A 26,789-nucleotide genomic window follows, 5' to 3' on the forward strand; every position below is an offset into this window, starting at 1 on the left:
GGTTCCAAGGTGGAGACCGAGGCGTTCTCGGAGTCTTGCTCAAGAGGGAACCAGTTCCTGGGCCTCTTGAAGTTGTCACAGCCAAGTTCCCGGAGACAGAATATCCCCCAACATGCTACAGCAAGAACTTTGGCCCTGGGGACTTAACCCAACCCAAGTCAGAAAAACAAGCTGAGATTAGGGTTTCGATAAACTCTCATCGAACCTCCTTCCCCATAGGGGCCAGACTATTTGTGTATCATTCCTCGCCCCACAAGTATTTACTGCAGCTCTGTGTTCGGCGTGATGTTAGGTGCTGGGGATACGGGGACGGACAAACAACCTAAGTTAGAGTGCTCACGAGGCTCACCTCCCAGGAGGGGCCGGGGGATGGGGTGACAATAAAAAGTTAGCAAAAATACAGCTGAGTCTGTGGAAGGTGCTGTCGCCATGAGGTTAAAGATGGGGGCGTGCGACTAAGGCGGCTGCGACCTAAGGAAGAGAAGTAGGTATGTGTGGAGGAACAGTGTTCAGACAGATGGAACAGCAACAGCAGAAGTCCTGAGGCTGGGAGACCAGGCGGTGTTAGAGCAACAGGCAGGACGTCTCCATAGTCTAGAGCGGAGGGAGGGTTGCGGATGAGACGTGCATGCGGCAGGGGCCACGGCAAGGAGGCTGAAGGTGACCTGAGAGCAACAGGGAGCCCCTGCGTGTGAGCTTCTAAAAATATCACTCTGGCTGCTGGGAGAACGGATTATTGGACGACGATGGTGGAAGCCAGGAGTGCAGGTGATGGCTGGGGACCGCTGGGACAGCAACCATGGAGATCGGCGAACGGCCTCCAGTTGACTGGGCTAAAACCACCACCAAGAGACAATAACAATGGATCCCGGGCCAGTGGCTCCAAGGGTGGCAAGATCGGCAAATTAAACAGATCAAAAGTTTGGTGTATCTGCCTCTGAGTAGAGAAGGGTCATTGTTGGCTCGCACGAGGCTCTTGCCTTGACTCCGAGGTCACTTTGTGAGTATTTAGAAGCTGAGCCCTGGTTCCCGCTGTGTGAGGTCTTCTCCTGCATCCTGGCAGTGACTTTCGTGGGGGTGAAGCACACGGACAGCGTGGGGCGACAGCCTCCGGGGCCCGGCCAGGACGCGGGCTGCAGAAACGACCAGCCGAAGAGGCGAGAAGCCAGAAGAACGGGCTCAGTCCGGTGAACTGAATGTTAACGGGACAAGTGGCGTTGAGTCCAAAACGCCAGTGGCACCAGCGAGATCTGTTATGTATTTATCCAGGGTCTTCATCGATTTGGGTCTTAACAGGAATCCACACCTGGAGATTCTGGGGGTTCGGCTCACACTGATGGATGCTCAGGACTCAGGGCCAAAGAAACAACTGTGGAACTGCCTCCGTTACCTACCAGCAAGATCTACGAGCGAACGACCAAGGGAGGGGTGGATATGCAGATGGTTATGTCAGAGAGGAATTACGTTACGCCCGCTGCAATTAGTGAGGTCACGTGGTTCTGGCCACTTCCGGAAACCCCACTATCCTTAGGCTCTGCGGAGGACGGGTAGGATTATTGCCGCTCCTGTCGCCACCGCAACTGTGTCTTCTACTAAACCAATAGGAGAGGCTGTCTAGAAATCAACAGCAGTAGCCCTGGCCCGTTTCCGAATGGCTACTTTTTTCTTTTTCTTTTTTTAATGTGTATTTATTTTTGAGCGAGAGAAAGAGCGTGAGCAGGGGAGGGGCAGACAGAGAGGGAGACACAGAGTCCGAAGCAGGCTCCAGGCCCTGAGCTGTCAGCACAGAGCCCGACGCGGGGCTCGAACCCACCAACCCCGAGGTCGTGACCTGAGCCGAAGTCGGACGCTCAACCGACGGAACCACCTGGGCGCCCCTGAATGGCTACGTTTGAGGAAACACGGCAGGGTCTCCCCGACCAGCTCAGCAGCCTGAGCAAACACTATTTGCCAGAGGAACTATCGCCTTTGGCATCTGACTCATAATTACCCACACTAACGGAGGGGAACCGCAGCACAGATAATCCCCAAAGAGAGGATAATTCAAACACAATTTACATGTGCCTTTGGGCCGTATTATGTGATTTTCCTCCTGTAGCAGATTTACCAAGCCTTCGCCTATAGCTTGCTGAGGCCGGTGTTCAAATGAGCTTGCATTCTCGAATGGCTGGTTGATGGGCAGGGAAGGAGGGCGGTGAGTCTACAGGACAGCCGAGCGGCAGGGGCTCCGCGGGTTGCGGGGGCGCGATCTGACTGCGAAGCTGTGAGACGGCCGGCGCCCTGCCAGGAGCAACCTGGGTCCTCACTAAAACCGAATGTAGAGCCTTGTAAAAATGACAAACAATACCTCAGGCTCACAGCATAGCCAGTGCAAACCCTGAGCGCTGATTTATTCCTGCTGCTCCGGGCAGGAAAACGCACGTATCTGCAGAAAAATCTCAGCCTGCAAACCAATCTTTGCAACAGTCGCCAGAAAATGCTGGGCGAAGCCGAGGGCGGTCACCGTAGTGCATACAGAAGAGGAGCAAGCCGCAGTGACATTGATTTTGTGGAGCATAAAATCAGGCGGCTGTAAGTGAGGCAGGTGAGCGGCACGTGCCTCGAATGTGCCCCTTTCGTATTTACCCGAGAGGCCGTCCCAAACCGTCGCGCCCGCCGTTCCAGTTCCCAAGGATTCCCCTTCTTTGAAAATGACGTTTTTGTCTCATTTTCATTATGTAGATGGACTTGAAGTCACAGACATTTTCTCTTCCATGAAAACAATCGCAGCGACTTCTAGAGCAAAACGAGGACGGAGCCTTCGCTTTTCAATTTAAAGGTTCACTTACACCCCAATACGCATTGTTAACAAAACAGCGCTGCTGGTCTGGTTTTCTGCCTTCCTCCTGAAGCCAGAAGGACTGGAGATTACGGTGCCAATCGCGGGTCGAGAGAGCCCTGAGCTTAAAGAATGAAAATGTGGCTGGCGGGTGGAGACCCAGGTCGTACTTCCGCACGAAATGGCAAACGTACTTGAGTGTCACTGACGCCGTCAGGTTGTAAATCTCGCAGCACGGGTGCCGGGGTCTCAAAGCAAAGCACCTCCAAAGCCAAATGCAAATGTTCTACTTGTTTATGACTGGAAGAGCTACCGAGGCATCACCTCCTCTCTGAGGTCCGGAATGGAAGGCAAGAGTGTCGCAAGAGTGAAAGAAACGTGCCCTGGGGACCACAGAGGCCAGACTTTGTGACTCCAGCTCTTAAATCTGTCACTCTACCGTGCGGAAGGGGGGGGGGGGGTGTGTGTGTGTGAAAAAGCAGGATGAAAACTCCCTGGAACTGCCGTAGGCAGGTGTGTGTAGGGGGGCGGATTTTTCAAGCTTTGCTCCCTGCGGGGGGGACGTTCGGTCTCCACCACTGAGTCTCAGTGTCAAGGTGGGCCACAGTCCCAGACAGGGGTTCTTACCCTTCTGCGTAATGCGCAAGAGAAGGAAGAAGAGTGGCAAGCACCTGTCATAGAAAATCTTGTGAGCAGGGGCTCCCGGGAGGCTCAGTCGGTTAAGCGTCCGACTTCAGCCTAGGTCATGATCTCGCCGTTCCCGAGCTCAAGCCCCGTGTCGGGCTCTGTGCTGACAGCTCAGAGCCTGGAGCCTGCTTTGGATTCTGGGTCTCCCTCTCTCTCTCTCCCCCTCCCCTGCTCATGCTCTGTCTCTCTCTGTCTCAAAAATAAATAAAAACATTAAAAAAAATTAAAAAAATAAACATTAAAAGAAAGAAAATCTTGTAAGCATATTAAAAATTTTTTTTAATGTTTATTTTTGAGAGAGAGACAGAGAGAGAGAGAGAAAGGTTCAGAGAAAGAGGGAGACACAGAATCCGAAGCAGGCTCTGGGCTCCACACTGTTAGCACAGAGCCCAACTTGAGGCTCGAACCCACGAACTGTGAGATCATGATCTGAGCCAAAGTCAGACGCTTCACCAACTGAGCCACCACAGCGCCCCTAAAATCTCGTAAGCATATTAAGAAATAGAGGATGTTAGGGTCACACAGGCAGAAGACCAGGATGGAGAGAATCAACGACATCAAAATGAAGGCGAGGGGAACACTCTCTAGTCACAGCTGCGAGGGATACTTTACGAAGGAGAAGAAATCGTTTAGGATAATGTTTACTGGTGGAACTCAGACAAATGGCTAGGAATGAACGAAGGGGAATGATATGTATGGAATGTTGAATGTTAAGCAGTGTAACATTCAAAGTCAGGAAAGACAAAATGTGCTGTCTGTTAAGTGGGACCCTGAAGAACATGTCCCTGGGCCATCTAATTATCACACATTTGACATCATATTTATGAATTCCTGATTTCTTGTCAAAAGAGGAACAGGAAAGCCAGAGATGAAAAATCAGGAAGTTGTTGACAACTTCCTATCCGGTTGTACTCATTGAAAGGCAGGGCCCCCAGCCAAATGTGGCTACCCTCCTCCTTTTTTAAGAGAGTTCGCGGGGTGCCTGGGTGGCTCAGTGAGTTAAGCATCTGACTTCAGCTCAGGTCATGATCTCGTGGTTCACAAGTCTGAGCCCCGCGTCGGGCTCTGTGCTGATGGCTCAGAGCCTGGAGCCTGGTTCGGATGCTGTGTCTCCCTCTCTCTCTCTGCCCCTTCCCTACTCACACTCTGTCTCTCTCAAAAAATAAACATTAAAAAAAATGACACCCCAGTAAAAAATGAATAAATTTGTGCATGTTTAAAAAAAAAAAAGAGTGTCCGCTCTGGCCTGTGGGGCCCGCATAATGCTGGACGTAAAAGGGTCAGGCAGTCATTTGGGGTGGAGGTTTCGTGGTATTGCACCACGGGCTGTTGAGGCCTCTGTGTTTCTGTCCACTTAGTGGGGAGGGAGGTTAGCGGCCCAGACTCCATCAGGCAACGACTCTTTCCACTTCTGTAGCAGAAGGAGAGACCTTTGATGAGCAGGCCCAGGAGCAGGTGGCCAGAAAACACAGAGAGCTTGGACGGTCTTGGGAAGGAAGGCCAGGCATTGGCATCACGGACCGGGCTAAGCAAGGCTCCTCAGCAGCCCTGCGTGGCCAGGACTCTGGTCACCTCTGCACGGGCACGCAGGCAAAGACCGGGAATGGTATGCAAATCACAATGAAGACCCTATTTGTAAACAGACTGGTGGATAAAGAAACCTCCAAATTGTCTTTCTCCCGTAGCAGCAGAACTGCTGGCCAAGGGCAGGTGAGGGCCTGTTCTCGCCTTGTTTATGGAGGCGGGTGCAACGGTGGGGGTGCGACCATGGGTCCGGGCCCCCGTAGGTTCAGACACGTAACGAAGGGTGATTTTGTCGGCCTCTGAGCCCGACCTTATCATCGGTTAATGACGCCGAGACTGACATTTGCAAAACAACGACGGAGGTTTCAGCATCTGGGTTCGCTCTGCACAGGTGATGGCAACCGCTCCAGATAAAGCGGGTAACTCCATCCCGCAGACACAACACCCAGACAGCAAAATTCCTCCAGACGCCCTCGCCCTGGGCGCCCCGAGCTGGAGTCCCCACGCCCCCAGGAGCACGGCCTTGGTTTCCCCTACCCTTCTTGCCCACGTCTGGGAGGGCGGCGGGAGCCTGGTCTCTGCAGCCGGGGCAGACGTGCCGTGATGTGATCCGCAGGACCCCCAGGTGCCTCTCAGGTTCTCCACCGGGAAGAGCTTGTATTCATTGGTTTCATTTTTCATTGGTTCCAAGAGATACGTGTTATTTTCAAATGTGATAAGTCCCCTGTTGAGAAAGAAAGAAGGAAAAAAAGTATATAATTTTTAAAGGTAGCTTCTTGTTTATGGCCAAGGCCCTGTTCTTAACAAGGGAAGGAATGGCAGGAGAAAGGCCAATTTATTTATATCCTCGGGTTTTAAGGCCATTTCTGTGCAACATGTTTGCATGGATTTTCTTCTTGCAAATGTTTTGAAAACAATCTGGGAAATTTTTTTGTTTCAAATATTTCATGGTAAAGAATAGACTGCATTTAGCCTCTATTTTTTTTTTTAATTTCAATTTACAATTTTTTTTTTTTTTTTTTTTTACTGGCAAAAAGAGTTGAGAGAAACGACGTTTCCTCTGCCTTGGACAATAACTCTATCTGAATTAGCAGGTGTGATTCAGGAGGGAAATCTTTTTCTTTAAAGGCAAATTCCTGCATGTGAGTTTTTCAGTCTGGTCCACTACGTTTCCTAAATATTTGAAAGGATTCTGATGTAAGGTTGAGCACCCACTTCTACTTATTTGTGGGAGACGTGTCAACAAAGGAAGCAGTGTAAGGGCACAGAGCATTAGGACTGCTTCCTGAAGGCTGAGGTCTGTGACTTGGCTAAAGGTGGATCTCTCTTTATAGGAGAGAGGACTGCTGGGAAACATCCTGGGCCTGAGGTTGACAAGGCGGCCTCAGGGGTCTGGCAGTCTGGGCGTAAGGTCCGGCTCTGCTACTTACTAATAGTGTGAACTTGACCTCTTTGACCTTGGTTTCCTTACCCGGCAAATGGGATAGTAATACCTATTTCTCTGGGCTGCTATGTCATCTAATGGAAACTTTTAGTCCTGTGGAAGCCACAGATCAGTGCTTAAATGGTAGCTGTCCTCTTTGTTATTAACAAGGGCAGGTCCGCGGTTTAGGATTCTTTCTATTAACGTGTTAGTCCAAAGACTGACAATTTCCGGAAGGTCCTGTGCTTTGATAACACATTTGCCCACATACTGGCCATCCATGACTCCCTGATAAGAGATACAGCATTAATACGATAAATACACTTCTACGAATGACAGTAACTCCTTAGTTACTGAAGTAACTTCAATACTTCAATACAAAGGAACTTTGAAGTAACTTTTCGATCTGGGAATAAAGGTATAAATTCTTTTAAAAAACAGACAACTTTGTTACCCATTCTCTGCCTTGCAGAGAGAGAAGGTGGCATCATGCCAGGGACCACGATGCGCGTCTGCCCTTCTGGAGCACGACAGAGCCGAGGCAACGTTCCGCTTTCCAGAAATGAGCAGCGCTAGCCTAAGGCGGTCAGCTTCCTTCAGGTGTTAGGGGAACACTGCCCTACACGATGGTTTCTGTTTCTCTCTTTTCCAGTGTGGGACGATAAAGTAATTTAAAAGGCTCTTCTTGGTGTCGAAAGAAGGATTTTCTTTGGAGAAATGGCAATTTGAGTAATAGTAAATTGGCAGCTTTAAGACTCTTCCCACGCAATAATGGAAGCTTCTAGAGACTTCCATTATTTAGCAAGGTAACCACAACCTCTCCGCTAGAGAAATGCCTAACACGTCATGTGAGATTTATCGCATTGTAAACAGACACGTCTGACAGAGTGAGCCCTAACCTTTTTGGAGACCTGAACCCTTTTATACCCTTCTCACAAAAATTCACATAGGCACATGTCTACGATATTTTGCAGGTCACGTCCGAAGATTCAGGACTATGGATGAGGTCCACAGGCTCAGGTTTCAGGCAGTAGTTCTAACACACAGTTCACACTGCCTCAACTCAAGGATCCGAGTTTGCCTCAGTGCTGAAAAAAGAGTTGAAAAGGCGCACTGCTCCATTCCCCTTCTCCAGAAAACCTGAGCCTGTCTCCACAAGAGGGACCTTAGCACATGTTCCGATGTCATTCATTACTGCTTATTTCGGCTCTTCGTTCGTGCTGTGCTTCTCGTTTCAAAATTTTAGCACGTGCGCTGTTAAAGCAAGGGCCATCTTATGCTTATTGATGGCCCGTTTATGGGTGAATAGTCCCTCTTCGAGTTGAATAGAATGACAGTATTTCAGTGCTCACATGGGATGGAAGGAAGAGGTCTGAATGAGTCACATACTTATGTTGAACACAACTGGTGAACAAATACACTCTACTCAGTTCATTATTATTCAACTGGTTTACTCCATCAGTCCAATGGAATGAAGTTATGGGCAGTGGGAAAGAGCAAGGTCATGTCTGGATGCTTGTGCCCCAATTAATGTCTTCATGTGTCTCCAGTAGACCGTACAGATGAGACTTTGGCCATCCTCTCTGTTGGGGCGGCATGTATCTCTCTTCTTAAAAAGTTCTTCGTGAAACAAAACTTAGGTTTTGAAGTTTGGAACGGGTAATGGGGGATTTTTGTTTGTTAAAGCTGATTTTAAAGAGCCTAAATTAAGACAGAGTACTTAAAAAAAAAATAGGCCAAGGGAATGCGGAAAACAAACACACTTGAAGGGAAAGCATAGATTTGCTGAAATACTGACTTTCTTGCCCCAAAACAAAGATGATCCCAACATTTCACTTCATACACCAACGTCTTCTATTTTGCATTAGAGTTAAATGAGCTGAACCCTCACAGTAAAACATGTCACCAAGTTCTAATCACGAGAAACAAATTACTGAAAAAGTTTTTCTACTTTATGGAAAAATTTTAGAAATTGTCTACTTAGTCATAAAAATGTTCTCATATCTCCTTTTATCTTTTAAGTCATCCAAGGGCCAGATGTTGAGAAACTGGGGTGAAGGCTTTCCCTTTGCTCCAAACAACTTGCAGCCTGTAATGCAGCTTAATTAAATAATTGCTTTGGGCTGTCTTGAGTATAATTAATCATTTAGCCCTAGAGGTTGCTGGAAACAACAGTGGACACAAAACTCAAGGATTCAGGGTTTCTGAGATGTAAAATTTTGATGTTCTCACAGCCCTTGCTGGCCCCGAGCTAGATAAGCGAGTGTAATTTAAGCTGAATGTCATAGATATTTAGTTGTAAACTTGGAGCTCGAAGTATCTCGGAGTATGGAATTTAAATCCAGCAGACTCTGAAATTGGGGCTTTTTTCCCCGGCCAGAGTCGGGGCAGGAAAATGAAGACCGTGGGTACCTTTTCCAGGGAAAGACAGGAGGATCCTGGACCGGCCTCCATGGTGGGGAGCGAGGCCGAGTTCTTGGGCAGTGAGTTGAGTATATGAACGGAGGAAAGCGGAAGAGAAAGGCACGGTTGGGGGGTGATGAGGGCCACCTGATGGCACTCTGTCTGGGCTGTGCTCATTGCCTTGACCACCCAATGGATCTGCACCCAGCTGTATCTCTGGCCCTGATCTTGACTGTCAAGGACACGCAGGTGGCTGGAGGCAGAGCTGGGACCCGTGGGCCCAAGCCCTGCCCCTCTCAACCCTCACGCCTTCTTGCTTCCCTCCAGCGCTGTTGTGAGGGGGAGGTGGGGCCTCTCGTGAGAAGCACGAGAAGGAAAAAGAGCCAGAGAAATGGAGTGGCTGCTTTGAATATAGGCAGCCTTCCTTAAAAGTTTAAAATCGTGGTGTTTTTCCTTCAACGGCAACAAAGAGGAAGCTATTAAAATTTTAAATTGACTTTGTTAGCTCTCAAAGTGAAAACTCAGGAGGCCTATATTTCCTCCAGATAAGTTTTTGTTTTTCTCAAAATTCAGTTTTTAATCTCCAAAGCAGTGGCGCATCAGGCAATAACACGGCCTCCTGCTGTGGTTCTTAGTACGATCTTTCTTACGACTCCCGGGCAATTCGGAGAGTGGTGCATGGATTTTGACTACCTGTCATAAGGCAACGATTAGAATGTGTGAGTTTTCCGGACCCGGTTCCATGTTCAACTGCTAATTGAATTTTCGTGGGGAAAAAAAGAAAGACTTCTGGTCTCAATATCAGGCTGTCAGTCATAAGTTAGAACTGCGGTTGGCATGAAATCTAATTTCAGTCCTTTCCTGGGGGAGCCCATGGGTAAAAGTAATATCCCACCTCACGCACGCTGGATACAGCGATCGCAGCGATGTTACCGAACACGCAAGCCCCGTTGGGCTTATTTCCAACGAGTAATTTCCATGAGAACGACTCATGTACAGTCAAAACAAATAGGCAGTGCCCCCTACTGCATGCAAAGCCCGGGCTAGCTAAGGTAGAACACACAAGGATATCTCACCCATGGTTCCCGTTTCAAATGTAATTCACGTCCGGGTTTGGGAGGCATGACAGAAGAGGTAAAATGTTAAACTATTATAAAAGATTTTAATAACAGTTGTGACTGGCACATCAGTAATAATAATAGCAGCTTACGATTTATGAAGAGACCACCCCGTGAGTCAGGCTCCTTTCTAAAAACAACAGCTTTATCGAGAAATGATTCACATACCATTAAGGTCACTCTTTTAAAGCATGCAACTCGATGACTTTTAGTACGTTCAGTGAGTTGTGCAAACATCACCGCTGATTCTAGAATGTTTTCATCACCCCCCAAAAAACTATGTACCCATCAACAGTCACTCCTTATGCTCTCCCGCCCCATGAGCCAGGCTTTTGAATCCCTCTGTTTTCTCTAATATTTAGAGCAATCTTTTTAGAGCAGGTATCATGAGCCCCTTTCACTAAGAGGAAGCCAATGATAAGAGTCCAAGGTCACTGTAGCGGGTTGAATAGTGTTGCCCAAAAAAGATATGTCTAAGTTCCAACAAAGGTACCTAGGAATGGAACCCTTGGAAAAAGGGTCTTTTCGGGTGTGATTTTGTTAACAATCTCAAGGTGAGCTCATCCTGGATTCACGGTGGGCCCTAAATTCAACGACACGTGCCTTTAGAGAAAAAGGAGAAGACAGGGACGTGGCGGGGAGGCTACATCAAGGTGGAGGCAGAAACCAGAGTGACACAAGCCAGGAGACGCCAAGGGTTGCCAGGAGCCGCCAGGAGCCAGGAGGGACCCACGGTGGACCCTCCCTCCAACACTGCTGACTCCTTGACTTCAGACTTCCGGCCTCAAGGACTGTGACAGAAGAAATCTCTGTCGCTCTAAGCCCCCAAGTTCGGGGTCTCTCGTCATGGCAGCCAGGCAACTCACCCAGTCACCCAGCTGGTCAGCGGCACAGCCGGGAAGCCCCAGGTGGACGTGGCTCCCAAACCCATCCCTCGTCCTTGGCCACACGGGGTGACCGGCCTTCTCGTCTCAGTCACCAAGGACTCGCGCCGGGGAGGCCACAGCAGAGCTCGAGGGCAAAGGCCGCCCACGGGATGGGTGGTCAGCCCGGTGCTGACAGAGGGAGGGGTCACAAATGGCCTGTGTGAAACACGGGGCCTTGAGGGGAGTCTGGGAGGATGGGGAGGGCTTGGAGGGCAGGTGAGTGGCCTCGAAGGAGCAAGAGTCGAGGGGAGAGAAAGGTCAGAGAGCGCAGGCGAACACTGAGGACACGGGAGGGCGGGTGCAGACGCACGGTGGGGGCCGCGGAAGGAAGGCGGGACCCACGATGCAGGCTTTGTCCTCTGCCTCCATCCTTCCCCCTGGCTTTGGCCTTGGCTGCACCACGGCCTCGTCACGTACCGGTCCGCACCCTCCGTGCGCACTACAGTGTGCCTCTAATACAGCTCCGGCCTCCTGCCCGCCAGGACTCTGCTCTGGCTGCGTGTCCCCTCTTTCCTCTGCCTGCCCCGCCCCCACCCCACGACGCTCTCTGCAGTGTAACCATTGGCGGCCACCCCTCTGACCTGCTGGGATGCCGGCTGCTTTAAGGCCCGGGCCATGTCCCGTTCCTCAGCGTCCCCACCCGAAGGCCTGTCACGGTTCCCGTGGCTGCCCTTGGCTGCAGTGACCTTCCGGGCTGACGCTTACCCCTCACGGCCCAGCCCAGCCAGACCTTCAGGATCGCCCGGCATGCTGGTCCCTTCCGTGGTTTCCCCTGCGGTTTTGTGGACGCCCCGCCTCACAGCCCTCGCTGCGCTGCGCGGCGCGCAAACGCCATCTGGCTGCTTTCCACGCCCAGGGCGTATCTTCCTCGTTTGTTTTGGTTTTCCTGGCCCAGCGCGGGGACTGGCATGACCAGGGGGCCACCAGTACGTGAGCCGGTGAGCAGCGGGCGTGTGCGGGAACCCTGGCACAAGCGCGGGAGGGGCGAGTGGGCCGCGGGGAGCCGCGTGGCTTTGCGTGCAGTGGGGTGGCAGGACTCGCGTCAGGCTCAAGCCGCGTTTTTGAAACACGACCTTCTGGAATGTGCAAGATGGCTGTGAAGGAAAGGGCGGAGGCAGGAAGCATGGGTGGGAGGCACCGAAAGATTTTTGGAGCAAGGGTTGATCCAGGGTGGGGACAGGGAAATGGGAACAGGAGACACTTTATGCGGAAGCGTGAGGGGACCATGAGCACGACGGGGGCGGGGGGGGGGTCATCAAAAGTCACCAGGGGCCAAGTTGAGGCACCAGAGGCGGGCTGGACCTTTCATGGAAAAGAGGCAGGAGGGGAGCCCATCCGGGGACGGAGGAGTTTGGATTTGGAGGTTTTGGAGTTTCGAGGCAGAGTGGAGCAGGGGAGAGCCCACACTTGACCTTGGGTGACCTTCGGGAGGGACACCGGGGCCGCCCTGCAGAGGGAGCGGAGGAGCTGTGACCCCAGCACTGGCTGCCACAGATGATCCTGCAGGACTGAGGACTCAATGTCCCCAGGGGAGGAGGAGGCAGGGACACGGAGAGCCCTGGTCTGCGACGGTAGGCGTGGCCATGGGGCGGAGGGCAGGCCGTGGAGGCCAGCCCCTAGAAGAAGAGTGAGCAGAGGGTCCCAGTGCAGGGCTCAGGGCCGGGTTGGCTTCACCTCCACTCCCTGCCAATTTCTCCGTTAACACGGCCTACTGCGCTCCAGAGATTTTTAAAACAATTTTGGACAGGCTAGGACTAAGTGTCACCGACCACTTGATGGCTTGGGGAGAGCACGTTTATGCCCCCAAAGGTGACTGGACACCTACAACAGGGCAGGTTCTAGGTTGAGCCCAGGGCCCTGCCTGCCTGGAACTCACGGTCCAGCAGACCGGAAAGTAAAGGCAAGATCATCTCCGCGCACCTGACTTCCTGGCCCGTTAGACCATTTCGCTGCAGGCCATTTAGGTTGAGCCGTGAGGTCTGTAAAAAGCCACATCTGCCCAGGTGAGTGGCCAGAGTCAAGCGACGAGGCGCCGGGAAGCGACGAGGCGGTGAGCACACGGCACCGGACGGGGTAGAGGCCGTGGCTCATTCCCAGGCTGCCTCGCTCCCTCCGTCTGCGTTTCCTCCTGAGATTCCTTTCCCTTCTCACCTCCTCAGCTGAGATTTCCGCTTCCTTTCTTCAAATGGGTCAATTCAACTTGTTTGTTGAGTTGCAAATAATAAAATAACGATTCCTCCATTAAAGCAGAGGGTTTGTTTTTGTTTTTGTTTTTTACAGTGTCTGTCTTTGCCTTAAATTGCAAATGCTTACTTTCGTTAGAATGGTTATTTCTGATTCCTTGGATCAAGACACGGTCAGTGCTGCCCTTTGAAAACTAAGTTGACTTACTATCTTTCGATAGCATGTGGCAAGAAGTATTTCTGCATTTCATGCTATATTTGATTTCATTATATAAAATCTAGTGTGACGATTTTATATCACATGGTTTAAAGGAACACAACGATGTGTGCGTTTATTGGGGGTAACACATAGACTTGCATCTGAATATTTCTATGGAATTGGATTTTTGAAAGCATTTTGTACTGTCTCCCCCACTGACGCCAGTGCTAAGAGCTTCAGGTGCTACAAGCAACGTATCAGAAATGTTCCCCATCCCGAAGGTCCTTACAAGGTATGCAAACGTATAGCGAGATACACCAGTCAACTATCAACGGAGCGAGGAAGGATGGGCGCTTTAAACACACAGATGTGAGCAGATATTTATAAAGTGTCGGCTCGCCCCTGCTCCACTCTCCCTCAAAACTCCAAAATGTCCAAATCCAAACTCCTGGGTCCCCGGATGGGCTCTGGGGTCGGGGCGGGGCTTCGTGAAGGAGGCATCATTTGACTTGGTGAACCTTCCAGAGCCAAATGGGAGGTGGGGAGAGAAGCACGTCCGACGCAGAGGGGCAACCAGGGATAAAGACGGCAAGATGTGTGAGGCATGTTTTGGAAACAGCTAGAAACCAGTGCGGCTGGGAAGGGGGAGCTTCCTCATGGTAGAGGACGACGGGGCTGCAGAAGAAGATCGGCTCCAAACTGTGCAAAAGGCTTAGCAGGACTAATATGGAACGAGGGGTTAGCCAGACTTGGGACTGAGGTGGTTTTGCTGGACGCAGCCGAGCGACCCCGGGACCCCACTTCTGCATCTGTCACCTGAGGAGTGTGACACCCACTGGCTCTGGTGAGCGTCGCACGAAGAATGCAGAGCCCTGCATAAATGCAGGAGATGCCTCCCTCCCTCTCTCCCTCTCTCTCTCTCTCTCTCTCAGCAGAAGCTGGGAGGAGGAAAGCGGGGACAGTGTCGTTTGCTGTGGGATCGGCAGCTCCCAGCCGGGGCGTCAGGACGGGGCCCCGGATGACGGAGCCTCTCAGCTGCTCTGCACCGTGGTGGTGATAACTCTGGCCTCCCCGTCGTGAAAGCAGAAACTGTAATGATGGACGCAGTCTGGCGTCCCCTGAATGTCACCACCACCCCACGGGATATGTGTGCATGCACATGTGTTAGTATGTGCGTGTGAGCATGCAAGTGTGAGCGTGCAAGGGCACGGGTATGACGGTGAAGTGTGCGCGCGTGTGCACGTTGCGCCCCAGGATCCTAACCCCCATGTCGAAGTACAGTTATTCTCATAACCAATGCTCGTCTGCAACTCTAGACAGCAGTTTCCTCATCTATCAACTGAACGGTGAGCTTGAGTTAGGTTTAAGCCGAATTTCAACCACCACGCCCGCAGGTGATGGCAAAACTCTTGGCTGATCCCCAAAGCGTGAGCCCCCAAGACTTGTCGTGCCAGACGCGAGTCGGAACCGAGCGGGCGGAGCGAGGGAACCGGAAATGGTGCCAGACGGTCCCTTCCCTCAAGGAGCTCCCGCTGCAGGCAGAGAGCAGGACGGGGATGGGAAGGTGGCATTTACGAATCAAATCAGGACACACGGGGGAGTGTGCCCGGGGCCGGGTGTCCGTGCTGGCAGCTTAGGGCCTCTAGGGCGGGAGCAGGGTTCTGTCCCCGGCAACGCGACAGCTGGGTCCCCGCGCTCTGCGGCCTGGAGGAGTCTCTGATGCTCATGGGGGGGGGGGGCCCTGAGGCAGGTGAGGTGAGGGGTGGGGGGCCAGGCGCCGAGCAGGGAGAGCAAATAACAGATCAGAACGTCAAAGGAGAATCCCGCATCTTCGCCCTGAAACTGCACCGACGAGGACGGGGCATTTCGGGGCCCCGTGCGATGTAGTAGAAAATTAACTTATGCCTGAACTTTGCACTTGGCTTGGAGTCCTTTCGAAGCAGGGACAGACTCCGCGGCCGCACTCACTTTTATGGCCTGTTTTCCGCGTTGCACTGCATTCCCCTCGATTAAAGAGCTCTTTCCTCTTTTATCCTGCTTTCTACCCGGATCTTTATGCTTCTCTCTCCTTATCGTCCTCCCCACTCAGCTTCAAATGAAGAAGGCTGACTTGGTGGCTTGTCCCCACTCTTCTCTGCTCCGGGACTGAGTTCTCCTGGCTGGCCCAGGTTTGATCGAGCCCTTTGGAAGCAGAGCAGGATGTTTCTTCTCCGCAAAAGCAATCTGCTGGCCTCCAAGTCATGTGTCCCCTAGGACATTTGAGTTTCCCTCCACAGGCCTCGATCTGAATGTGTTTTGGGGTCACACCACACTGAATTTAATTTTGAATCCCTATTTTCTTTCTCAGAATCCACCGGCTGGGGCCGTGCTAGCTGCCTTTCTCCTTTAGCGCCCGTCTCCATTGGTTCTTCCTCCAGTGAGAGCAGTTGATGGAACACAGCCTTTTCTCTGGTCTGATTCCCCACTTACGGGATCTCAAGGTTGACTACATGACTCCGGAATCTCTCTGTCGATGCACGGTCTGCTGCTTTTGTAACAACGGCACAACGATCTGGGAAGTCAAAATTCCCAGGAGCGCCATCCCCACTCGGGGCTCCCCACCGCCGCTCCCACCCCTCTTGGTGGTCGACCCCAGATGGCCCAGTACCTGCTCTTCTGACTTTTCCTGAAACCCCAGCCACAAGTATTTGACAGGGTTCCTCTTGGTCGGATGATGGTCTGTGCCAAGCGCCCGGGAGGGAACATTGTCCAAGTGCCGGAGACGAGGAGGGGTGCAGGCTGGGAATCGGACACCGCACAATCTGGGCAGAGAGGCTGACCTCTCTGTGCGGGAGGACAGTGACCTTCCCCTTTGGGGGCAGCCCTGGGAAGAAGGATGGGAGTTGTGACCGAGGGGCGTGGCCAAGCACAGAGGGCAGATTTATCCCATTTGAATATCACTCTGGGAAATACTCTCCAATTTTTCCTTTTCGTTTAAGAAAATTAGTTAATGTCACTGGTTAGGAAATCGTTTTTATCATAAAAAGGAGCTCTCAGGAATACCTTGGAGATGCCCCTTTTTTCTTTACCCATCAAGAGTTTGAGGGACGCCTGGGTGGCTCAATCGGTTGAGCATCCGACTTCGGCTCGGGTCATGATCCCACAGTTCATGGGTTCGAGCCCCGCGTCGGGCTCTGTGCTGATGGCTCGGAGCCTGGAGCCTGCTTCGGGTTCTGTGTCTCCCTCGCTCGCCGCCCCTCCCCCACTCACGCTCTGTCTCTGTCTCTCAAAAATAAATAAACTTTGGGGAAAAAAAAAAAAAAGATATCCTTAAAAAAAAAAAAGTTTGAGAAGCCTATGAAAAATCACCTGAAAATTATTATCAGACCGATCCAGATACGTCTGGACTTTGACGGTCTGAAACTTCTTCAGCAATGTGTGGAGGGGGCTCATTCATTTCCAAGGATCCTGGCCCTCATTCGTCCTTTCTCTGGCAAAAGCTCACTGGTTTCCCTTGATGCACGCACTCTCCCCACTTTCCATTCCCAGGGTTGGGGATGGCTCACCCCCAGGTTGGCTCAGGGAGTTAAACCAGAGCGTCATAACTACCACTGGCCACTGTGACTGCTTCAGGGATGGGCCTGGGACCCAGTTAGGGCCAATCAGCTGTGTTTTGGGGAACTCTGCTGAACTCAAAAGGCAGCCCTCACTCTCTTACCTGCCCTCTGAGGATGTAAGCCCGGAGCTGCCTGCTGCCTGCAGCCTCTCTGTGACCACAAAAATCAGCTGTGCATGAAAATAAAACCAACACAGAAGAAGGTGGAGGCCAGAGTAGAGACGGGGTGGACTCTGGTAGCATTAGTTAGACCCTGGATCCAGCCATGCCTGAAGCCACTCCTGGCCTTTTAAGTAGCATGAGACTACCTCCAACTTTTGCTTGTTTTTTTTTTTGTTTTTTTTTTTTTAAGCCAGTTGGAATTAGCTTTCCTGTTCTTCATTCACATTGGCCTTTATATTAACTTGAAGCCTTGAAGAAACACCTGGCCCTCAATAAATGGCCTTTAAACAAACAAGTCCATCTTTTACGCTCCAGAGAGAAGCAACGGTACATTTTGGACTTTCCCTTTCCACGTGTGTACGAGAGATTCTCCTTTCAAGCCTACTGGGTACCCCACAGGGCAGGGTGTCTGCGAGCCCCACATGTGATCTTTGCCACAATGGCCTTGCGGGTGTCCAACCCCGTTCCCTCAGGAAGAGCGCAGCTTTGCATAGAATGAGCCCAGAGGTACCGCGTGAGCATACCTCCCGCCTGGCCCGGTCCCCGAATCAAAGAACGTGAGACAGTCTCGAGAGTCTGATGGTGTTTCCACCGGCTGCTCGTTCACGGTCAGGCACGGGGCTGGCTCTCCTACAGGTCGCTGCATCTGCTTTCAAAGCCACCATTTCAGCCGGAGACTTTATCTCGATTTTCACACAAGGAAACTGGGGCTCAGAGAGGCCCGGTGACTTGTCCACTGTTGCACAGCTGGGTTCACTGCCCGGGCTGTTGTGTGCGAGGGCAGAAACATCTCGTGGTGGCCCCCGATCATCCGCCTTGACCTGGTCACCCCCCTTCGTCCCAGATGCCATCAGGTCTGACCCCATCCTGTCCTTCACCTCTGCTCACCTCTGTCTCCCCCAGGAGCCTGAGCTCTGGCTTTTGCATGAAGACTGGGCCCTGGCCCCACACAGCTCTTAAATCTCCTGACCCCCAGCCTCATTCTCTTTGCCCCTCGAACCTTCTCACTGTGCTCTTGGGACTCACGGTCCATCCCCAAGCTACCCTCCCCCTGACTCTCTCCTGAATATCCTTTCACCTCCCCGCCCCAGCTGAAACCTGGCTGGCACCACTTCCCCCAACAGCCTTTCAAGACAGACTTCACTGTTTGAAGTCCTTCCCTCGGGACCTCGGTGCCTCCAAGGTGAGCCATTGTCCTCGTTTCTGCATACCGTCACCTGCCACCGAGGTGCTTCGTCACCTCTACTGGTGCCCACCACGCCTGCTGGGCCCGCGCGTGTATGGCCGCCCCTGCCTCGTCAGTGACTTCCCCACGGCTTCCTCCGTCGTCACTCAGGAGCAGGGGCTTGGTCCTTTCGTGTAGCTGTGCCCCACGCCACCTCGGGGGAGCGAGACTCAGACACAGAGCACTTTCGGTGGAGAAGGCAATGGTCAGAAGTGTGCAGATGCTACAGTCACCAGCCTCTCCAAACCCCTGAAGACGTTTCTGGACGTCTCTGGACGTCTCTGGACTCTCGCACGTCTGCGGGTGCCGGCTCCGTCCAGGCCCCCGTCCAGGCCCCCGCCGCTCATCAGGATTACTGGGAATGTATCTAGCTGAGCTCTGCTCTCGCATGTACCCCCTACAGCCTGTTTTCAGTGCGGTGGCCACACAGTGACCTGTGGAAACGGTAAGTCAGACCTCAGCACAAGGTTCCCGTGACACCCGTTATACAGAAGAGGGAGGCCAAGGCCCCTCCCGATCCCGCCCTTCCGTTCTTCCTCTGACTTCAGCGTCTGCTGCCTCCTTTTCCTGCTCCACTCCAGCCACACCGTCCCCCGACCTCGGGCATTTTCCGGCTTCGGGGTCTTTGCGCATACTGTTCCCTCTGGCAGCAATGTGCTTCCTGCAGGCGTCCGCACGGCTCACCCCTGGCGTCCTTCGGCGCTGGCACGGGGACGCGCTCAAGGAACGTTTGCCGAAGAACGAGTAACAGCCGAGCAGCAAATCCAACAACAGCAAGATAGCTCTGTTCTCGTATCAGATCGGCGGGCGTTTCTAAGCTCCATAGCGTTACTCCGATGGGATACCAAAAACGCTTTCTAAAAGCAATAGTGCGCAGAAGCGTGCGTGCGTGTATGCCCTCCATGGAGCGAACCAAAAAGAGACTCAAGTCTCTGCCTCCTGACTTGCGGAGACAGAAGGATCAGGGGACAGAGCAAGCCGGAGAGTGAACTGTGTGATGTGACTATTTTAATGAAGATAGACACACACACACACACACACACACGCGCGCGCGCGCGCGCGCAGGGCTTTGCATGCACAGGACGAGGCCACAGCTGGCATTTTACCCAAGGGGGGGGAGGGGGAGGGGGGAGGGGGGAGGGTGAGCTTGTTTGTACATATTGTCGGAGTCCAGTGATAAACACTGAGTACAGCAGGTATTTCAGGGATGGGGGAAGATGTCAGGAGAGACGGCGCTCGCCTCCGACGGCCAGAGTGGAAAGCGAGGCGGCCACGTGGAGGAACAGGGTGGCGGGACTGTCACAACAGCACTCGCTCCTCCGGGGCCTGCGCACGGAGGCACAGAGCGTCCGAGCCCCCCCCCCCCCCCCCCGTGCAGCGCAGCAGCGTTTGCAACCGAGAAAAGCTGGAAACCACCTCCGTGCACATCGGGGAGCGGGCGAAGGGACGCGGCGAATTCAAGCGTGTTTGTCAAAGGAAGGAGCCAGCCCCACGTCAGCCGGGAAAGGATGGGTGTCAAACGAGCCAAACACAAAAACAAACTGCTGAGCGAGGCAGGATGCTCTCCGGCGACCTTCGTAAACTGTGCAGGTGGCCGGGGTCAAAAAGCGTGGGTGGCGGCTCGGAAGGACGCACGTTGCGCGTTAATGGAGGGCACGTGGGGGCGGGGACGGGACGGGAGGGAGAGAGGGGTGGGGTGGAAGGGGCCGCTCGGCTCTGGGCGCCTGACACGCGAGTGAGAGTAAGGGGCGGGCAGAGGGGACACCAGGGCGTGCGGCTGGCACCGGGTGCCCCACGCGGGGACAGGCACCTGCCAGCGTGCCCCTGGGCGCGCGCCGGGCCCCGGGTTCTGGGTCGCGCTGGAGAGCTCCTCACCGCTGCCAGTGTGGCCAGGAAGGCACAGGCCACCGCTGCTCTTTATTAGTCCAGGCGTGTTTGTTACATGTGTCCGGGTTAATGGAAGGCACCTTTTCTGAGAACACGCCCATTTCCCGTTAACGTTCACTTAGGCTCTGTCTTCATCTGCGGCTAACACCCTGACAAGGGCCAGTGTGGTCACCACCTCCCTCAGATTTGTGGGAGCTTGACTGACGTGTGTGTGTGTGTGTGTGTGTGTGTGTGTGTGTGTGTGTGCAGGCTCCCACATGGGACTCCCAGAGACGTGGCGTTACGGCTGACGCAGGACACAGCCCTGGTCTCACGGAAGCAGGCACCCAGGCCGTCCTCTCTCTGTCCCCGAAGGCACCCCGGGGCCCAAGCAAAGCAGGGCTTGGGGGATTCAAGCTGTCGGTTCACAAAGGCAGTGAATAAACCCAGGAAAAAGGCCGAGGCAGCTGGAAATTTGTCAGACAGGCTGGTTTTGCCGAGGAGCGCACGAGAGCCAGCTGGTGGCCAATGAGTGTGGTCTGGAAGGATGAGCTGTACGGGCTCGTCCAGCCACAGAAGAGAACGGTGTCCTGACACGGGCCACAGCCTCGTAGCAGAAGCCCCCACACCCCACGCCTGTATTCAGCTCACCTTGAACTCTGTTAAACTGGTGCCTCTGCTTTGTCTCTTAGCGACAGGAGGTCTGTGCCTGTGTACCAAGCAAGCAGCCCGAACGCCAATACCTGAGGTCCTACCTCTTAACACCAGGAATTACTGAGCACACGGGCCACATGAACGAAAGACAGTCACAAAATCCCAGGGTGGAGTAACTCCGCCGGTTCAGTGGCTCTCGACTGACCAGGCCCGTAGAACCTTCTAGAAAGAGTCTGTGGTGGCAGAGAAACTGAAGCCCCCGGGGCCCGCTGTGCTCTTGCGAGCTGTCAGGCGGGGCTTCTCTGCCTTTGCCATTTACTCTCGATGCTCGAGAAGAAGAGGTCGCAGTTGTGGGGCAGACCGGAGCCGCTTACCTGAGGCCAGAGCAAGTGCTGAGGCTGGCTGTGGAACCGGAGGATCCTTGCACGTGTCCGTGGTAGTAACAGTGACCCTGGAAGGAGGAGACAGGAGGCTCAGTCTCGGTGCCTTCTCGCCCGCTCACAACCGCCCCCAATCACCTTCACGCGTTGGCAGCTACAGGCGTCTCTTTGGCATGAAATATTGAACCACCGGTCTTAATATTTATTTATTTTCAATTCTATTTAATTTAGAGAGAGCGAGCATGGGGGAGAGGGGCTGGGTGGGGGAGGGAGGAAGAGGGAGGGAGGGAGAGGGAGAGAGAGAGAGAGAGAGAGAGAGGGAGAGGGAGAGAATCCCAAGCAGGCTCCACACTCAGCACAGAGCCCGATGTGGGGCTCGATCCCGCAACCCTGGGATCATGATCCGGGCTGAAATCAAGAGTCGGACGCTCGACCAGTAAGTCACCCAGGTGCCCCTTAATATTTCATGCTAAACCCAGCGTGATCCAGCCAGGATCTCTGGCACGAGACGCCTGATTTACTTCAGGATGATCAGTGGGGTGTTAGCTGCGCCCCAGTCCTGCTTTTGTCCGACACCCTTCGGGAAAGCCCTGACGCGGGGTGCCTCACGAAATCCGGCGGCAGGACAAATCTCACAGGCCCCGCCATTTTTACCCCCCTGTAAATTGTCTTTCGTGACCAGATGGGGAACCGCACGGGGTATTTAAGCACACTGGGAAATGTGATAAAATGAGGCCGAAGCCTAGGGCTTGTGAAAACACAAAAGCAGGTGACAGAGGAGGTGGAGCCCCCCCCCCCCCGCACTGCCCAGGCGAGAGCTGGGAGCCTCTCTCAGCAGGAAAGACAAAATAGGAAGGTCTCCATCCGTGACGAAAATCCCCGTGTGACATGCCTGCAGAACCCACGTCTCAAATAATGTCGCCGTTTGCAAAAAAGAGACCGCGGCACGGACGCTTCTTTACTGAGACGATATCCGTCCAGAATCAACAAGGCAAAGGTCATGTTGCAGCCTCAGCTAAGAGGCCGACGGGCAGGAAGTGCGGGGCATACTCAGCTGGCCTCATTCACGGCCTCCACGTGCCAGCTGCGGGGCCTGGCAGCCAAGGGCAGCGTCGTGGGTGGAGGAGGAGAGGTGGGCTCGTGGGCTCCAGGCCGTCCCTGCTGAGCCCACCTGGGCACGCGGCCCCTCTCCTCATGGCAGGCGGCCCGCTCGCTTTCCCCAGGGCACAGTCTGGTGGCCAGCCGTCCTGCCCAACAAAACCCAAAATTCCCAAGACCACCTTGACTTTGCTAAGAAACAGGACCGCAGGGGTTTGAGCGGCCAATGACATCCAATAACACTTCTTCAAAGGGGTCGAGTTTATCTGTCACTGAGGAGAGGACAAAATTCTGAGACTATCTGAAAGGCAGTTCAAGACGGGAGATGACAAGGCCAGCCACTTGCTGTCTTGACTTTTGTTATTGATTCTAGAAGTTCTCCAAAATTTCAGGAGGTTCATACTTGGCCTACTATTATTAACTTACGATATCTTTTGTTGTAGGAAACAGAAGTCTCCAATTCTTACAACGTCAAATTTTCCATCTTTCTCTTTATGAAGTTTGCGTATTGCTTAAGGAGACTTTCCTCAAGGTCACGCAGACGTCCTTCTTTATCGTCTATTTCCGTGGTCTTATACTTGGCTCTTTAATCTATCTGGAATTTAGTTTTTGAGGGGTGTGAGGTGAGAATCTAACTTTCCCCCCTAAACTAAGACCCAGTGCTCCTCTCCCACCGTTTGCCCTTTTCTTAGGTTCTGAGCTGCTACCTGCTATATACGGGATGCCCACACATGTACGGAGCCCTGCTTTTGTGTGCCACGGGCCGCTCCACTTGTGACAAACCTCCACTTGTCCCTTCCTGTGCCAATACCACGCTGTTTTAGTTCCTATTGTTCCATCATACATTTTGGTGTCAGGGAGAACGAGTTCTCTGTTTTTGAGTAAGATTAAATTCACATACCATAGAATTCACCTTTTAAAAGCATACGGTTAGTGTGTTAGCACATTCACAACGGGCAGTCGCTTCCCCGGGGCCTCCCTTCCTGTCTCAGCTGCCGGCAACCACTGATCGACTTCCTGTCTCTACGGATTTGCTCACTCATTCGTTTTGCGGAAGTGGATTCATACGACACGTGGCCCTTTGTGCCTGGCCTTCTTTCGCTCAGCATGATGTTTTCAAGGCTCCCTTAGCTGGGGAAGAAATGGGTCATTTCTTTTTACGGCTGAATAACATCACATGGTATGGAAATGCCGGATTTTGCTTATCCATTCATCGGTCAATGGGTATTTGGGTTGTTTCCACTTTTAAGCGAGTGTGAACAGTGCTGCCATGAACATTTGTACACGACGTTCTGGGTGGACACACGCTTTTGGTTCTCTTGGGTACATGCTATGATCTATGATTTGCAGATATTTTCTCCCATTTTGTGGGCTGCCTTTTCATTTTCTCGAGCAGGTCTTTTTGATTTTTTTGATGAGGTCCGTTCTTCCCTTTGGTTGTTTACGTGTTCGCTGTCATACCTAAGAAACCATGGTCTGACCTAGGGTGCTGAAGGTTTCCACCTATGTTTTCTTTTATTGATTCTACAACTTTAGTTCTTACATTCACACCTTTGATCCGCTTTTTTTTTAAAATTTTTAAAAATGTTTATTTATTTTTGAGACAGAGAGAGACAGAGCATGAACGGGGGAGGGTCAGAGAGAAGGAGACACAGAATCCGAAGCAGGCTCCAGGCTCCGAGCTGTCAGCACAGAGCCCGACGCGGGGCTCGAACTCACGGACCGTGATATCATGACCTGAGCCGAAGTCGGACGCTTCACCGACTGAGCCACCCAGGCGCCCCTGATCCGCTTTGTTTTTTAAAGCTTATTTATTTACTTTGAGAGACAGCAAGGTGGGGAGGGGCAGAGAGAGAGAGAGAGGGAGGGGGAGAATCCTGAGCAAGCTCTGTACTGTCAGCATAGAGAGTGACGTGGGGATTGAATTTGCAAACTGTCAGATCGTGACCTGAGCCAGAGTCGAGAGTCAGATGCTTAACCAACCGAGCCCCCTCCAAGGCTCGTTTTTTTTTTTTTTTTTGTATATGGCTTGAAGTAGGAGCCCAATTTCCTTCTTCTGCATGTGGAGATCCAGGCGTCCCGGAACCATTTATTCAAGGGCTGTCTCGGCAACCTTGTTGAGGGCAGGTTTCCTTTGGTTCTGTTCTTCGCTTCGAATGTTTCTAGGATATTATTGCCTATTTTCTCTTCCAAGTGAATTTCAGAATCAAATTTTAAGCTCTGTAGTAATCCATTGAGATTATATTGTTAGTATATTAATAATGTGGTTAAGAATCCATCGAAATCCATGTTTCCTGTTCATGTACATGGTATGTTTCCATTAATAAAGCTGTTTTAATGTCCTTCAATCTAGTCCTAGATTTTCTTGCATATTGCTGTTGGAAAGTTTTCATTAGGCTTATTCCAAGGTAGTGGGTAGATACCACAAATGGGATCTTTTTTCTATTATGTCTTATACACCTTTCTGTAACGTCTTTACATTATTTTTAGGTCAAGGAAATTTATTTTTAATAAATAAGTTTTTAATTTATTTTCCTTTAAAAATAAAGCAATCATTTTTATATAAAGGAAAACTTTAGTTTTTTTTTTAAATTGCCTTGTGTCAGATCATCTTACGAGCTTAGCTTACAGTTTGTATGAACCTGTAGCATATCTTGGATTTTTTAATGTTGTTGATGATATTGACTGGAAACAATGAAGGTTCTGTGGCTCTTTTTGGCCCCCAGACAATGTCGAGGGGTGGGGTGGCGAGGTGCCCAGGGGTGAAGGCAGGTGAGGGAGCTACTCACAGAGGGAAAGCACGTGCAAAGACAGGAGGCCACGGAGGAAGGGTTGGAAGTTCAGGGACAAGGGTTAGTTCTCCCTGGCTGGAAGATTCCAGGGCAGGAGCACAGCACTCAAGGCCATGGCGAGGCTGACCTCTCCAGTGTGCCCGTGGCTTGGGAAGGAATGCCCAGGGTTGGTGGTGGGGGGACACCTGCCCAGCCTGCCACATCAGGTACCCACCCAGACCTGCTGCCAGCTTGCCTCTTTATTTCCACATGAAATAACTTTTGAAAGGCTCCACGGTCCCCTCTCTCTAGATACCTGGACCTGTTACATGCGAAGGCATGAGAGCAATTCTGTAAACACGAGGGGTCTGTGTACCTGGATTATAATGCCCCAGGGCACCAGAGGGATCCCAGGGAAGGGATTTCAGTCCTGGGTGCCCAGCGTGCATGTCCGAGTGGAGAAGGCTCGGAAGACAAAAGGGCAGTAGATGACGTCCAGTTTAGGTGCCCGGGGCCCCCGGAATCTTCGTTTTTGTCTGTTACCCATCATCCATTACAGAACCTGCCTCGCTTTGGAGAATTGTGAAATGTTGCGTTGGCAGCTGAGTCTTAGTTAAACAGTGAAAAACCCAATAGTGACAATAATCTTAATTACTGACCTCGGAAATTTCAAACTCATTTGTTCTCAGTCTCCATTTATTTTGTAATAGAGTATTTATCAAACGTACTTTCAAATTAAACACCCAGAAACACAAGCTCATTAAAGCATGAGCTGAGAACAAATTAGTATAAAATTAATTTCCAGTTCACCAACGAGGTTGGAGTACCACTGACAGAAGAGGTAGGGGTGGATCCTCGCTCTCAGAAACTGATCCCCAAACAATCCCGTCTCTCAGTCACTACCAGAGTTAAGAGCTTATTTCTTGGCGCTAAAACTGCTTTCGATTAACCTTGGGACAGCGATCAAGCCTGCTGTTCACCGCTGACTAATCTAAGAAGTAGTTACCTTCCTCGATTACCAGGCATAATTACTAGCACCCCAAGTTGCAGATTCTCCAGGACAATTATAATATCACGAAGTCTTAATTTTTTTCAGCAGGTTCATTACATACTCCGACAAATGGGGTATCATTTTTATGACGCAGTCAGTCATGTGGATAGACTCACAGCTAAGAGAGACGTGCCCATCATACCACGTGCCACGTAATTGGCTGGGAATGTGATTACAAAGAGTAGGAGAGAGGTGGCCTCCTGCTCTCTGGGGGGTTTTGCCCTCGGTGGCCGAGGTTGGGGGGGAGCTGTGCCTGCTCAGGTATCTCCAGGGGACTGTTTGCCCCCATATCCATATCCAAGGGCCATGTTGCCTCCCATCGACGGATGCTAAGAGACAGGAATCCGCCAGGCCTCGTGGACTCGCCAACACTTGGCCGGTTGGATGTGAGTGTGGCCACACCAGGGAGAGACCCAGCAGGCGTCCATCATGCCCAGGGAGGTCCTGGGTTCCTCCTGCAGCTACAGGATCCCAACGCTTCCCCTTGCAAACATCCCCAAAGCATCCCCTTTCAACAGCCTCAAGATTGTCAACTACTGTCTCCTTTTATCGCACTCTTGTCTATAAAGGCGTCGCTGAACAAGACATTGTCCCATTAGCACGTCGTCTCTGCCTGTTCTGCTGATCCCATGCATTCTCTTTCTACCAACAAAACATGACATAGAAAACAGTCCCAAACATGCATAACCACAAAATTACATCTTTT

At 52.0% G+C, this 26,789-nt stretch overlaps 1 protein-coding gene across 1 annotated transcript in view; it reads right to left on the reverse strand.

Moving 5' to 3' along the window:
* The window catches only part of ADAM12 (ADAM metallopeptidase domain 12), a 347,118-nt gene that overhangs the window by 96,657 nt on the left and 223,672 nt on the right, over positions 1-26,789 (reverse strand). The window contains exons 5-6 of the mRNA XM_042961006.1: positions 21,158-21,234; positions 5,567-5,753 (exon numbers count right to left, since the gene is read on the reverse strand). Of these exons, the coding sequence (XP_042816940.1) occupies positions 5,567-5,753; positions 21,158-21,234 (264 nt within the window). The remainder of the gene's footprint in view (positions 1-5,566; positions 5,754-21,157; positions 21,235-26,789) is intronic.

The sequence above is a fragment of the Panthera tigris genome, chromosome D2, assembly GCF_018350195.1.
Source record: "Panthera tigris isolate Pti1 chromosome D2, P.tigris_Pti1_mat1.1, whole genome shotgun sequence".
Taxonomy (NCBI): domain Eukaryota; kingdom Metazoa; phylum Chordata; class Mammalia; order Carnivora; family Felidae; genus Panthera; species Panthera tigris.